At 54.2% G+C, this 14,430-nt stretch overlaps 1 protein-coding gene across 4 annotated transcripts in view; it reads left to right on the top strand.

The window, feature by feature from the left end:
• Slc12a3 (solute carrier family 12 member 3) overlaps positions 1-14,430 on the top strand; it is a 36,708-nt gene that overhangs the window by 5,790 nt on the left and 16,488 nt on the right. For all 4 annotated transcript variants that reach the window (XM_042277299.2, XM_076571685.1, XM_076571683.1 and 1 more), the window contains exons 7-18: positions 325-436; positions 639-769; positions 5,175-5,259; positions 5,907-6,061; positions 6,378-6,485; positions 6,812-6,935; positions 8,781-8,882; positions 9,740-9,895; positions 10,497-10,596; positions 11,470-11,581; positions 11,942-12,082; positions 13,845-13,951. In XM_042277299.2, the coding sequence (XP_042133233.2) occupies positions 325-436; positions 639-769; positions 5,175-5,259; positions 5,907-6,061; positions 6,378-6,485; positions 6,812-6,935; positions 8,781-8,882; positions 9,740-9,895; positions 10,497-10,596; positions 11,470-11,581; positions 11,942-12,082; positions 13,845-13,951 (1,433 nt within the window). The remainder of the gene's footprint in view (positions 1-324; positions 437-638; positions 770-5,174; positions 5,260-5,906; positions 6,062-6,377; positions 6,486-6,811; positions 6,936-8,780; positions 8,883-9,739; positions 9,896-10,496; positions 10,597-11,469; positions 11,582-11,941; positions 12,083-13,844; positions 13,952-14,430) is intronic.

Below are 14,430 nucleotides of genomic sequence, written 5' to 3'. Positions count from 1 at the left end.
TTCCATTTGGGAGGGGTGTGGCCTTGTTGCCTCTCTTCTCCATGTTGCTCTCTGGCCTCCTGGCTCAGGCGGTTCTGTGGTTCACTCATCCTCCTCTTTTAAGTGTCTGCTGCTGGGAAATACCAGGTCACTTTGCTAATGTACCCTCCAACCTGACCCCATCACAGCCCCTGTTTCTAATCTCAGGCCATCCTTCACTGTCATATCCCTGACTCCTCACTGTCTGACCGAGGTGAGGAAACAGTTGTGTGGCTAGAGCAGGGGACCACGGAAGGCCCCTGAGGGCTGGTGTTGCTATCTGACCTCCGGTGTCTTTTGCTCTAGGCCCAGGTGCTATTCTTTCTTGTCATCATGGTGTCCTTTGCCAACTATCTGGTGGGGACACTGATCCCGGCATCTGAAGACAAGGCCTCCAAAGGCTTCTACAGCTACCACGGTATGTGAGGCCGGGAGCCCTGACGGTGGTTCTGTGGATGGGGACAGTTGGTCTATGTATTTGACTCATTAAATGGGCACAAGAGGCTGGGATCTTCTCCCATGGCCAGAGGCTTCGTTCGGGGAGCTGACTGCAGGTTTGACAGGGCCCACCAGGTGGCCAACCCCCCAGGGTGGCTCTGACTTAGGCATTGGTTTTCCAGGGGACATTTTTGTTCAGAATTTAGTGCCTGACTGGAGAGGCATCGATGGAAGCTTCTTTGGGATGTTCTCCATCTTCTTCCCTTCGGCCACAGGCATTCTGGCAGGAGCCAATATCTCTGGGGACCTTAAGGTGAGCAAGCAGACCCTATCCTCACTGACACCGTAGAGGACATGCATGCCTGAACCCTGATTCCATTCCCAGGACCCCAGCTCTGCCCTGAAGACTGATGAATTTGTTCACGACAGGCCTTTGACTAAGAGACCTAATATGCCCTGTTCTCGTTACTTTGCAAAGTTCTGAGCCTCTTTCAAATCCCTCCTGCGACACCTCTCCCTGGCCTTCCACCCGCCATGGTGTGTTCCCACTGTCGGGCGTTGGCTCTGTCTCTATTTCCTGCTTCGAGTCGGACACAAGCTAGGTACTGGGTGTGTTTGCTGACTGAGTGGCAGTGAAATGGACGGAAGCAGCAGTGTGGACTCAGATGTGCAAGGGAGGCAGGGAAATGTGCGCTCTGCGGTGAGGCAATGGGAGGGGGTGTGCCAGACAGGGAGCCAATGAAGTGCTTGGCATCGCAGTGAACTCGGAGCTGACCTTGGTCTCCTTCCCCTTGGGGGTGTTCCTCAAGTCATGCTTCTCACAGAATTAGGAATTGGGCAAGCTGGGCATGGTGGCCCAGACCTAGAATCCCAGCACTCATAAAGCTGAGACAGGAGGATCAGGAAAATTGAAGATCATTCTTGCCAGCCTGGGCAAAACCAAACCAAAACCAAGAGCAAACCCAGTTGTTCCTGGAGGACAACACAGAAAGCAGCCTGCTCAGCTGGCTGGGCCTGGATCTCCCAGCGAGGCCTGGGGATCCGAACGCTTGCTTACCCTATTGCTCTTAAGACAGCAGCTGGCAGATGCCAGGGGTGCCCACCCTCAGGTCATTGTTAGGTTGTGTTTAGACAGCTGAATCCTCTTCAAGCCCCATTAACTGTCACTGTCACCAAGCTCCAGTCCCCAGTGTTCAGCGTCAGGACCAGCATGGATCTGAGATCCGGGTGGGGGCACCTTTGCTGTGTCCTGGGTCCTCAGGCCTTAAGTTGGCTTTTGGACTTAGCTCTGCCCTTCCTGTGGGATTGTGCTCAGCAGCAGAGCCCCCACCGTGAGACTCTGGGCATTCTCTGCAAGCCTCAGTTTCCCCAACTGTAAAGACTGATAGGGCAGCTGATTCATGTAAAGTGCTTAGAGCAGAGAATGTGCAAGCTGGGAGCTGGCTGTCATCTCTGTCGGGTTATCATCATGTAGACTAGTAAGCCAAGCGTAGAGAGGGCCAGGGGCTGGCCATAGTGAGGGGTGAGGGGCCACACCACGGAAGCCTGAAGACTAGAGAGGTCTCACTTAAACAGCTATTTATGGCTTGAAAAATTATTACTGTGTTGTAGCTGGAGAGTTTTCTCTCCAGCTCCCCCCAAGCCCCGGCAGTCCGACAGCCCACTTATAAAATAAACACACAGACACTTATATTATTTAAACAGTTTGGCCTAATGTCTCAGGCTTCTAGCTATCTATTTCTTACATCTTAAATTAATCCCTTTCTATAAATCTATACCTTGCCCCGTGGTTTGTGGCTTACCAGCATCCTCACATGCTGCTTGTCATGGCGACAGCTGGCAGTGACTCCTCCCACCTTCCTGTTCTCTCAATTCTCCTCTCTGTTAGTCCCGCCTATACTTCCTGCCTGGGCCCTGGCCAATCAGTGTTTTATTTATTGACCAATCAGCTCATTTGACATACAGACCATCCCACAGCACTGTGTGTGCTTGTATGTGGGAGGTGTTGTGTGTGAGTGCAAGTGTGAACATCCCACAGCACACATGCAGAGGTCAGAGGATAGCTTTCAAAACTTTGTTCTCCCTTTCCATCATGAGATCTGGGGGGTCAAACCCAGGTCATTAGGTCTGTACAAGGCCTTTTATCCACTGAGCTGTGTCACTGGTCCCATTTTATGGACCTTCACATACTTTGTGTGTATATGATGTGTGTGTGTATGTGTGTATATGATGTGTGTGTGTGTGTATATGATGTGTGTGTGTATGTGTGCACACTCATGTGTAAGCTTAAGCGTGCACATACAAGGTGCACGTATTGTATTCAGGGGATGACCTTGTGTGTTGGTCTTTCTTTCCACCTTGCTGGAGACGGCTTATCCATGGTCTACCCTTGCCCACCCTGGGCTAACTGGCTCGTAACCTGGACATTCTCCTGTCCTTGCTTCCCATCTGGCTTTGGGAGTCCTAGGATTTCAGATGCAGGCTGCTGCACCAAGCTGTGTGTGGGTTCTGGAGACCTGAGCTCCGGTGCTCATGCCTATCACCGCCGTTGCGCTGGCCAGGCATGTGGGTGCAGGACATGCTCCCCATCTATGCTTTCCACTCATGAGCACTTGCTATACCACACGGGGAAACGAGTCTCCAAGATGTTGAAGGGTCTCTCTCAGAGCACACAGCTAGGAAGGGATGGGCCTGACTCCAGATATCCAACCAAGATAGGGACATCGGGTGGAGGCTGAGGGCTAGGTGTTCTTTCTGCGGCAGCAAAGTCCCACAAACCAGGGGCCTTAAAATGACAAGCTCTGGAGACTGGAGACCTCAGTGAAAGGCTCTGACAAGATGACTACGAGGATGAATCCTTCCTAGTTTGTCCTGGCTGTGTGAGATCCTGACAATGCCACCCTGAACTGGAGCTTGCTCTTTTAATCTGTGTCCCTCCCTCTTCTAATTTGACTCTGGTCCTCACTTGAGGCTGACTCTAGTCCCACATGCACTGTGACCGTCTCTGCTTGGGTCCCAGAACCTGACTAGGGGCAGGGAGAGAGTGAAGGACGGACGGACACAGACACACGTACAGGAAAGCTGGGGTCTGGTGGGGGTCTGCACTCCAGTGGAGGGCACCTTCCGTCAGCAGCGGCCCAGAACCTCGGCGTGTTTATTAGGCACCGCACAGGGAGGGCTTACTAGATGTGGTAGGATGTCTCTGTAGGTGAGCAGTCTCAGGCTGTGAACATCCCGGAGGAGGGAGAAGCTGCAGATACAGCTAGTCTTTGCACACACTGGCCACTCACAGGCACTTTGACTCCCAAGACAAACTTTGCCATCGCTCTTGAGCCTCACCCACGGAAGGCTTTGCCACCCCCGAGGGGCTGAGGCATCCGAGTCCTTGACACATTCACTCAGGACTCCGCTCACTCAGGGCTTTCTCCACTCCCTACAAGAATGACCTCACCTCTACTCCTTACACCTCCAAGGACCCCTTCCCTAATAAGGGCACATTCTGAGGTTCTGGGTGATACGGATTGAGGGGGACAGAGGATGCTCATCACCCTAGTTACTGGGTTAAGACTATAGCTGAGGCCTGGGAAATCCTTATGGGTGAGAGACCCCAACAGCTCCACACTCAGGCGGCCATGGCCTGTTGGAATTGGGACCAGGGCTTCACTGTGTACAATTCAGATTATTGTAAGGCTAGGGTCATAGGATCCCCTAACAGAGACCCCAACTGATTCAAGTCTCCCCAAACTGCAGCCTCCTTCCACTTGTCACCTCTGCTCTCTCTTCACCAGCCGCCTGCCACCCCCTTTCCACAATGTCACCTGTCTGCTGTCACCTGTCACAGAGCCCTGGGAGGTTTGCAGTTATCTCACGGCAGACTTGGCCACCCCACGGGGTCAGAGTCTGTGCCTCCCGGGTGGGGCAGTTATGGCTTTTCTACAGTCTACCGTGGACAAGTAGCTGGTGCAGCTGCTCTGGTTCCAGCTCCTGGAGTCTGAGGCTGTGGGTGTGTGGGTCAGGACCGCAGGCACCGGAAGCTCTGTAACCCTGCCCTCCTCAGGCCCCGCCACCCTCAGTTCCTCGCTAGCTGGGCGGAAGTTCTGTTTGAGAAAGTGCCTAGGAGGAGGCTATGACCTGTGTGTGGGAGGATGGGGGGGGGGGCAGCGGGTGTGTGGAGTACGGAGTGTCATTGTTGTTGGGGAAAATCTCCTTCTTGGAGCAGGAGAATGTTTAGGGAATGTCTTCTGTCACTTTATTGCTGGGGAGCCAGACAAATTAATCAGTTAACAGTGATTTACTGTGACACTTTGTGAGATGAACAGGGTCCAGGTCTGGATGATTGATTGATTCATCAATCTCCAGCTGTAGCTGGCTGCTGCCTCTGCTGACAGATGAGTCTGAGGTGGAGAGCCAGACACAGGTTTCCGCTCACATACCCCCGCCGCCGCCCCCCCCCCCAGCCCAAGTGAGCCTTGCCAAGGCCCCCTGCGGGTGGGCTATAGAGCTGATGAAGTTTCTCACCTTCATCAGTTTCAACCCTGGGACCATAAGGTGATGGCTGTCTCGTAGGTCCTCAGTCATGGACCCTCTTCTTCCAGGACTGGACAGGTTCTGAGGGTCCAAGCTCAGGGTCTGCTGCCCACTCCTGCCCAGCCTCTGCCAAGGCACCGAGGCCCAAAGGAATCCCACAGGCTGCCTGATAACACCATGCCCTCCCACAGGACCCTGCTGTAGCCATCCCCAAAGGAACACTCATGGCCATTTTCTGGACCACCATCTCCTACCTTGCCATCTCGGCTACCATTGGTGAGTAGCCAGACCGCATAGATGGCGGGCAGGAAAGAGAAAAACGGATCTGCTCTGTAGCAAGGCTGGAGGAAGCTGCTATGAGGGGCCGGCTTCTAACTAGGCAGGGAGGCCCTTGAGACCTGGTTCTGGGGCCTCTGTCACCTCCACAGTGATAGAGCATCTTCATGGTGAGGGAAGCCAGACCAGGTTAACGTCTTCCTCGCATCTCTGGGTACTCTTGCTTGCAGCGTTCACCTTGGAGGCAAGCTGTTCCCAAGTGGCCAGGGGACTTGAACTGTTTTATAGGCACACGGGGCTCAAGAGCCAGGTCTCTGCTTTAAGGACATTGGGCAGGTCACTTCAGCTCTTCCTGCTGTGGTTAAAAGGGGGCAATAACAAAAATAAGAGTACTGCCTTGCCCAGATTGTCAGGTAGACTAAAAACAGTCCCATACTGGCTGCTGTCATTAATACTGTCAGGGTATAAAGGAGGAGCCAGCCTGTCCATCCACAGTGACTCACCCTCGGCAGAGGTGGCCAGCCTTTGGGGATGGAAGAGGAGGAGGGTAAAGCAAAGGACAGAAGGGAAGAAAAGAGACAGACAGACAGACACGCACACGCGCACGCTCGCACGCGTGCCCTCAGCAAGCACCTTCCTCCTCTCAGGCTCCTGTGTGGTGAGAGATGCCTCTGGGGACCTGAACGACACAGTGACTCCTGGCTCAGGCATCTGCGAAGGGCTGGCCTGTGGCTACGGCTGGAACTTCACCGAATGCTCCCAGCAGCACAGTTGCCGTTACGGCCTCATCAACTACTACCAGGTATGAGCGCTGGGCCTGGCTGCGGGGCACCCAAGGCCGGAGAGGTAGAGCAGACGGTGTGTGTGTGTGTGTGTGTGTGTGTGTGTGTGTGTGTGTATGTGTGTTACTGCCCGAGCCTGGGGCAGGACTTCCTGCCCAGGTAGGGCTCTAGTCCCCACCCCCTGCCTCTGAATAGGCCTTGGGTCCCCACGGGGTGTGTGTGTGTGTGTGTGTGTGTGTGTGTGTGTGTGTGTGTGTGTGTGTGTGGAGATGTCAGGACCACAGTGGGGAAGGGGTGCGCAGTAGTTTTTAGCTCGGCCCCCTACCCTCCCCACAGACCATGAGCATGGTGTCCGCCTTTGCACCCCTGATCACAGCGGGTATCTTCGGAGCCACACTGTCCTCGGCCTTGGCCTGTCTTGTCTCTGCCGCCAAGGTCTTCCAGGTAAGGGTGCAGGAAGGGGCCACTGCGCGTGGGCTGTGGGTTGTGACTGGGGAGCATGGAGTAGAAAGAGTCCTCGGGCTGCGGGGCGAAGCGCCGGGGTGTCACGTGATATGGGTCACGTGATAGGGGTCTGGGTGGAGGGAAAGGGACTGGGCTAGCAAACTCTTAAAAGGCAGCAGCCCTGTCTCCAGGTGAAGAAAGGTTCCCAGAATAGGAACCCGGTGAGGTCAGAGGGGTCCACACAGGGTCAAGAGCACAGGTCGCCCTGGGAAGGGGAAGCGGGGAGGTCCCAGCCAGAGCCTGAGAGTGGGGTACGCTGTCCACAGTGCCTTTGCGAAGACCAGCTGTACCCACTGATTGGCTTCTTCGGCAAAGGCTATGGCAAGAACAAGGAGCCCGTGCGTGGCTACCTGCTGGCCTACGCCATCGCGGTGGCCTTCATCGTCATTGGTAAGAGGCTGCTTCCCCGGCCTTCTGTGAAGGTCCTAGGGCCCGCTCCCCTTAGCCCAGCTGTCACCGGGTACTCTGTGAGTAGCTCTTGTTTGGTGTCGGGGATGGAACTAACCAGGGCCAGGCACATACTGAACAGTTGCTTTGCCGCTAAGGCCAACTCCAAACACCACTTGAGTACCTCTTGAGTGGGTGAAGGCCTGCCTGAAGGGCCTTTGGAAAGGCCTCCTGATCCTTTCCCGCCTCCAGGCAGGATGGCCATGAAGCCACTCCAGGTAGCAGGCCATTCTGCTGTTAGGAGGGAACTTCTCTGCCTCTCCTGCTTCTGCATTCCAGTGTCCTGACCGCTGGGACACCTTCCCACCCCCAGGACACCCGTGGGGATGGGCCAGGCTGATACAAATGGCTAGCTCAATCAGGACCTTTGCAGATTCACTGACAAAGCCAGCTTCTCGCCCAGTCAGGACCTGCCCAAGGAGAAAGTGTCCAGAGAACAGGGCAACCTAACAGGTTGACTGGCTTCTGCTGGCTTTACTCTGTTCCTGCTGTGTGGCTGTGGATAAACCATTTCTCTGAGTCAGTTTGCTTATCTGCAGAGCAGGGGACATCCCCTGCCCTGCTCCGTATGCAGAAGCCAGGGCATATAAGCTGTGGAGATCCCACTCAGAGGCACCTTCCTGTTACAACCAGATGCCTGCTGCTCAGGCTGGCCCAGCAGTCAACCACTCAGGAGACTTGCCCTAACATTCTGGTTGCTGTCACCCAAGGGAAGATTCTAGACACTAGATCCTGCATTGTATGAAGAGGTGTCTCACCTAGGGGATAGAGAAGTCTAGTCAGCTGGCCTCGAGATCCACCCCTGTCTCCTGCTGCCCAGGTCCCCACCGGTTCCTTGTAACTGCAGGCTTATGGGTGGTACCTTTGGGCTGGTGGCTCTGACTTGGCCAAACTGAGGACTATGACCATAGATCCTCAAAGGGACCCAATGGGGCTATGTGCAGAAGTACCTGGTCCAAAAGAGCTGCTTGTCTTTCTTTGGGCCCCCTAGGAGACCCTAAGAACACACGCACAATTATCTGGGTATACTGGGGTGATCGAGACAGGGAAGAGAAAAGGCCATTGTGGCCAGGACTGCAAAATGGTCTCAGGCAGTGTTCTCAACCTGTGGGTTCTGACCCCTTGGGCTGAAAGACCCTTTCACAGGGGTTGCATATCAGATACTTCCATTACAATTCATAGCAGTAGCAGGATTACAGTTATGAAGTAGAAACGGGAATAATTTCATGGTTGGGGGTCACCACAACATGAGGGACTGTATTATGGGGTCGTAGCATGAGGAAGGTTGAGAGCCTCTCTCAGGGGTCCTGGCTCACATTGCCAAATGTATTCCTCATGTTAATTTGTGTCCCCAAAGTGTCATAACCACTGCCCTTGGTCACCCAGTAGCCTGACGGAGTCCGTCCCCACTGTCTTTTACCTTCTTCTAAATATTTTTATTACACTTGTTATCTTGGGGAGGGAGCACATGTGAGGATGAGAGGACAACTTTCAGGAGTTCCCTCCTTCCACCACGTGGGTTCCAAAGCTCTGACTCAGGCCAGCAAGCTTGGTGGCAAGTGTCTTTACCAGCCGAGTGTTCTTGCGGGTGCCCCTCAGTTTTCTAAGACACCGACCCTTTGAACTTCGCTGGGGGCCGGGGGGGGGGTTGGGGAGGACTCACTTCCCAATGAGGAGGATGAGCTGACTGAGTAGCAAGACCTGGCCGTGCCAGGGGCTGCTCTAGGTGCCAGGCAGCCTCTGTGGTGGAGCCCAACGTGCTGCCCCTTTCTCCCTGGGTTTTTGAAGCTGAGCTCAACACCATTGCCCCCATCATTTCCAACTTCTTCCTCTGCTCCTACGCCCTCATCAACTTCAGCTGCTTCCACGCCTCCATCACCAACTCACCCGGTAAGCGGAACCCCAGGAAGAGTTGCAGAGGGGCAGTGTGGGCCGGGTGGGTGGAGGCGGACAGCCCAAAGCAACCTTAATTTAAAACCACATTTGTTAGGGCAGCCTGTCCCCTATCAAAGCCAGCCATCCTTTACCGAGCACGGAGCACCCTTGACAGGTCATGGAGGTTGTTGTATGTAGTTCCACCCATTTCTCAGGAGTCAGAAGGCGCCCAGAAAGGGATGAATTTCCCAGGCACAGGAGGTGGTGCACAGCTCACCTCCAGGGGGAGCCGTTCAGACTGCAGCAATTCAATTTCACAGATCTCTGGGCTGCTGTTGAAAGCCTTCTAGCAGATGGCAGTTAGGAAGGTAGAGGAAGAGTTTTGCTACTGAATCCCAGATGGTCAATGGGCCTGCTATTCCAGCACTTTCCATACAGGCCACAATGTGCCCGGCACTCTCAGAGATGTGCCATGGTAGAGTGGTCACTAGGGGTGGCCCTAACCTGGCACAAAGCCAGGCAGACTCAAGTTTCCCACCATCCTTTTAATCCCGTGGGCTCCCCCAGAGCCCTGGGGATTGGGCACTGTTGCTGATGTTGGGGCTATGCTTGGCCAGGGCTGGAAGTTCCCTTTCTGGTGTGGCTTGTTACCATGGTGACATAAGTGCCCAACAGGCAAGGTTATGGGATGCATGCCTCAAGACCTCCCTAACCCACCCCTGGAGTTAAGGCTGGTGGGGCGCTAGGGATCCCTGGCTGGTGGGTTCAGGCCAGGACCACAGCCCTGGGTATGGAGACATGGGCATTGCTGCAGCTCTGGGAAGGAGAAGTCTCCTGAACATGGGCATGTGCACTGACCTGGCCCCACCCAGGGTGGAGGCCCTCCTTCCAATACTACAGCAAGTGGGCAGCGCTGTTTGGGGCAGTGATCTCGGTGGTCATCATGTTCCTGCTTACCTGGTGGGCGGCTCTCATTGCCATTGGAGTTGTCCTGTTCCTCCTGCTCTATGTGATCTACAAGAAGCCAGGTATGTGGCTGTGGTCCCCCTGGGGCTCAACTCCCTGCCCGGATAGCCATGCAGTCAGGCTAGCCCCTCATCCCAGCTGGAACCTTGAGACGCAGACTGGCCTCCACCTCAGCCTTCCTGAGCCAGAGTCTCAAAGGAACATGCCCACTCTGGGCCAGACTCCTGTCAGATTCCTAGAGGGACTACCTGCTAGTGTGTGCATGCAGGCCAGGGTGGCCAAGGGTGGCTTGTGTAGGTGGGTACTGAGCAAGATGGTCTACCTGCATGTAGCAGGGCGCTGGACTGACTTCAGTCTGAGGGAGGCAACCCTAGAACTCTACATCTAAGCCTGGCCTCTTCGGTGGTCTCAGAGGTCTGCTCTTTGAGTGGGAGGAGTTCAAGACTTCGCTACATAACCTTTAATCACGTGACTGTATGTGCAGCAGTTGGCTCTAGACCTGCACATATTAGGTAGGAACAGAGTTGCCAGCTGTCTGTCTGTCCATCCATGGCCTTGCTCCCAAGGTGCTCTGGGCCTAGGAAAGGTAGACGTTCCCTCTTCCCCGACATGACTGGTTGCTCCCTGCAATTTTGAGTCTCACGTTCTCCTTTCTGCCCTCAGAGGTGAACTGGGGCTCCTCCGTGCAGGCTCACTCCTACAACCTTGCCCTGAGCTACTCCATGGGCCTCAATGAGGTGGAAGACCACATCAAAAACTACCGGTGAGCAAGACTTCTGGGCCACCCAGGAGCCTGCAGCTAGTCGTGGTCCTCTGCTCTGATAGATCCAGGATGGTAGAGAGCAGCTGACCATCGGAGGGCTAGGCTTGGCGTTGCCCAATAGGGACAAAGCAAGGGAGGGCTCCTTGTGCCTCAGTTTCCACCATGGAAGCTGTTCTGTCGTCAGGGTCTCTTGGTCCAATTCTCATGACACAATACTGGGGTGCTGGCACTGACAAGCCTGACTGGGGTGCTCCGCAAAGCTGGTTCCCAATGGTGAGGGGGATCACTCACCTCCGTCCTCCTCACACCTGACTGTATTATAATCACTCAGATTTATTCATGCCCTATGTGCTGTGACTCAGACACTCATGACAAACTCCTGAGACCTACGACAGCACTCACCTCAGACACAGGCAAGGACAGATGAGGCTTGGAGATGTCAACTACCCCTGTTTGCCCAGCTGGTAAATGAACCAGTGAGCCTGGCTCTGCCTGCCAGGGGTGCTTAAAGACAGTCCTGTGCTTCCTCTCAACACAAAGGCTCAGGCACCCGGCCAAGGTACAGGGAGTTTGTAAACAATGGCTTCCTCATGACTGACCTTTACTCCGCTTTCGCCACGCTGGGCTTGGCAGGGCAAAGGAAGTTTGTAGGCTGGTGAGTCTGATGGTCTGAGCGAGAAGAACAGGGAGACTTAGTACCATGACCTCAAAAATACCTGCAAGACCCCTGCAGTCACAGCTGGAAAAATGTGTCCCAGTGCACAGCCTCACCCAGGGCCATCAGGAGTCAGGAGTCCAGGGGCACCTACCTTTAGCATGGAAGCCCTGAGGGCGCTCTCCTGACACCTCACGCTGTGTCCCCTCTTTTCCTAGCCCCCAGTGCCTGGTGCTTACGGGACCCCCCAACTTCCGCCCAGCGCTGGTGGACTTTGTGAGCACATTTACCCAGAACCTAAGCCTGATGATCTGTGGCCATGTGCTCATTGTGAGTGCTCCTGGGGGACATCTGTACCCTGCTGGGAATTGGGGTGGGGGAATGGAAGAGACAGGGGACCTGGATGTAATGTCTGCCAGGGGACAGAAAGGGCAGGGAAAGTGGAGCCAGCAGAGCCAGGTCCCGAGTGAAGCCCTGGCTGGCTCAAGTTCACCAAGTAGCTGAGGCTGACCCTACCTCTGCCACCCAGTGCCACAGCGGTTAGCTTCGCTTCCTCTTTTTCTGTCCTTCCTCTAATCAAGAGCACCTCTAGGTGCTTCTGAGTCTCAGGGGAGCCTCTAGGGCAGGAGGAAAGCTGAGTCAGGCGGCATGGTGGGGACAACCCTGATACCGCCTGCCCCTCCCCCACAGGGACCCCGAAATCAGAGAGTGCCCGAGCTCCAGCACATGGCCAGTGGGCACACCAAGTGGCTGAACAAGCGGAAGATCAAGGCCTTCTACTCTGACGTCCTTGCTGAGGACCTCCGAAGCGGCGTCCAGATTCTCATGCAGGTGCCCTGGCAGGCTTCCCACGGGACTGACTCAGTGCATCCTGGTCCAGTTTAAGCTTCAGTGGCTGCAGCGGGAGTCCCCTACTCGCTTGTCTCAAGCTGTGCTGGTTCAAGGATGCCTAGAACCCTGAGCCAGGGGGCACCTGTGGGGACCCCGTGACTCTGCCCAGCTCCTGTTTCTGTGTTATTTTATTTTAGTTCAATTTAGTTTAGTTTTAGTTTTTTCGCAGTACTGGGATTGGGCTGAGGACTTCAGTGCATGTGAGATAGCAGCTCTACCACTGAGTTGCATCCACAGACCCCTTTTTACTTAAAAAATAGTGTTTGAGACTGAGTCTCACTAAATTGTCCAGGCTGGCCTTGAACCCGCTCTGCAGTCCAGGCGGGCTGGGACTTGCGATCCTCCTGCCTCAGCCTCCTAGGTAGCTGGAAGTCTAGGCCCGTGTGACTTGAAGCTCCTCCTCTTTATTTCTTCAGATACAGTTTACAGTTAGTAAAGTGGAAACCGTGGCAAGTGTTTGCGTATGTGGACACCGCACAGTGGTGTGTAACCATCCCTCAGAGTAACATCTAGAATGTTCCACCGGGCAGGGACTTTACTGCTCCACACTTTCATGTGAAACATCCGAGAACCCTTTTCAAAGGTTTTTAACTGTTTCTCAACATGAAAAAAAAATGTGTGAGGTCTCTTTTGGGGAGGGGTTCAGAAAACTTGGATTTTAGAAGCAGGTGAGGAGGACGACAGTGAAGTACACACTTGGCTTTCTTTCTTTCGTTTGCTTGCTTTGTGGGTTTCTTTGTTTTGTTTTGTTTGAGACAAGTAACTGCTATGCAGGGCATGCAGCCTCTGACTCACGTTGCCTGGTGTGCCCCAGATTCTGTGGGCTCACGCAAAGATCCTCGGGCCTTAGCTTTTGGGGGTTGGGAGTGGGGGATGGGGATAGTGGTACTTGGGGATCAGGTACAGGGCCTCCTGAGTGCTAGGCAAGTGCTTGTCTGCCTCAGACTCTTGGTAGCTGTGACTAAAGGAGGCATGTATATCATGCCCAGCTCTCTCTCTCTCTCTCTCTCTCTCTCTCTCTCTCTCTCTCTCTCTCCATATATATATATATATATATATATATATATATATGTATATATATACATGTATATATACATATACATGTATATATGTATGTGAATTTGCATTTATTTGTTTTGAATTGTATACTTTTAAATGATTAATTTCTTTTGGAGACAGGGTCTCACTGTGCAGCCCTGGCTAACTGGAACTGTCTATGTAGACCTCCAGGTTAGCCTCAAACTCACAGAGATCTGCCTGTCTCTGCCTCTCTGGTGTTGGGGTTAAAGGTGTGCACCTCCGTACCCTACTCTAAAATGGTCAGTTTGTTATATTGACTTCACTCCAAATCTGTTAAAGAATCTTGTTGTGAGGGTGCAGGGAGAGAGGGGGAGAGAGAGCCTGTTAGGATGTGAACTCCTGTAATCCCCACACATTGGAGACAGACACAGGAGGACCAACAAAAGAGAGGTATAGAAAGGGAGGGAGAGAGGATATAGCGACTAGGTGGCCCAAGAGTCCTCGGACTTGACACGCTTTCTGGATGGACAGAACCCCGAGCTCCTGAAGCGTGGGAGGTAAAGGTGGCTGGGATGAGCAACAGCCCCACACTGGTGATTTGTCACAGAGAGGAGCCCTTGCTGATCCCAGGGCTTGAGGACCAGATCATCTTCTAACTGACTCTCCACCCCTACCCCGGCAGGCCTCGGGGCTGGGGAGAATGAAACCCAACATTTTGGTGGTTGGATTCAAGAAAAATTGGCAGTCTGCTCACCCGGCCACGGTGGAGGACTACATTGGCATCCTGCAGTGAGTGAGCGCGAAGGAGCAGCCTGTGAGCTGTTGGTTTGGCCACTGGGGCTCCCTGGGCCGGGGGAAGCAGAACAGAGGCAGTGTAGGCCCCTGGAGTCACTTGGTGAAGGCTGAGGTGGAAGAGAGTGTCTCACCTTGGCCTTCACAGACACTGAGGACAGCAGGTAACACAAAGTGTGGGGTGGGCCAGGTGTGGGACTCCAGGGAGCAGTGGAGACTGTGGCAAGCTGGAGAAAGCTCTGGGCAAGCATGCCCCTCAGAACGCAGGCCCTGGGTTGCTGGAACGTTCAGCTTTCCAGAGTAGCGGAGAATGGCGGTTGTTAACAAAAGCCCTGAAGGCTCCCAGTTCCCCGACTCGCAAGCTCTCAGGTGGGATTCCAGCGGAGGTGGGGAACCGGCCCAAGGAGAGTCCTCGAGGCTTCAGACCCTGACTCTGAGCCTCAGCACCTCCAGCTCTTTCATTTGTAGGGAACGCC

The sequence above is a fragment of the Peromyscus maniculatus genome, chromosome 5 (genome assembly GCF_049852395.1).
Source record: "Peromyscus maniculatus bairdii isolate BWxNUB_F1_BW_parent chromosome 5, HU_Pman_BW_mat_3.1, whole genome shotgun sequence".
Classification (NCBI taxonomy): Eukaryota; Metazoa; Chordata; class Mammalia; order Rodentia; family Cricetidae; genus Peromyscus; species Peromyscus maniculatus.
This window is presented reverse-complemented; position numbering and strand designations above follow the sequence as displayed.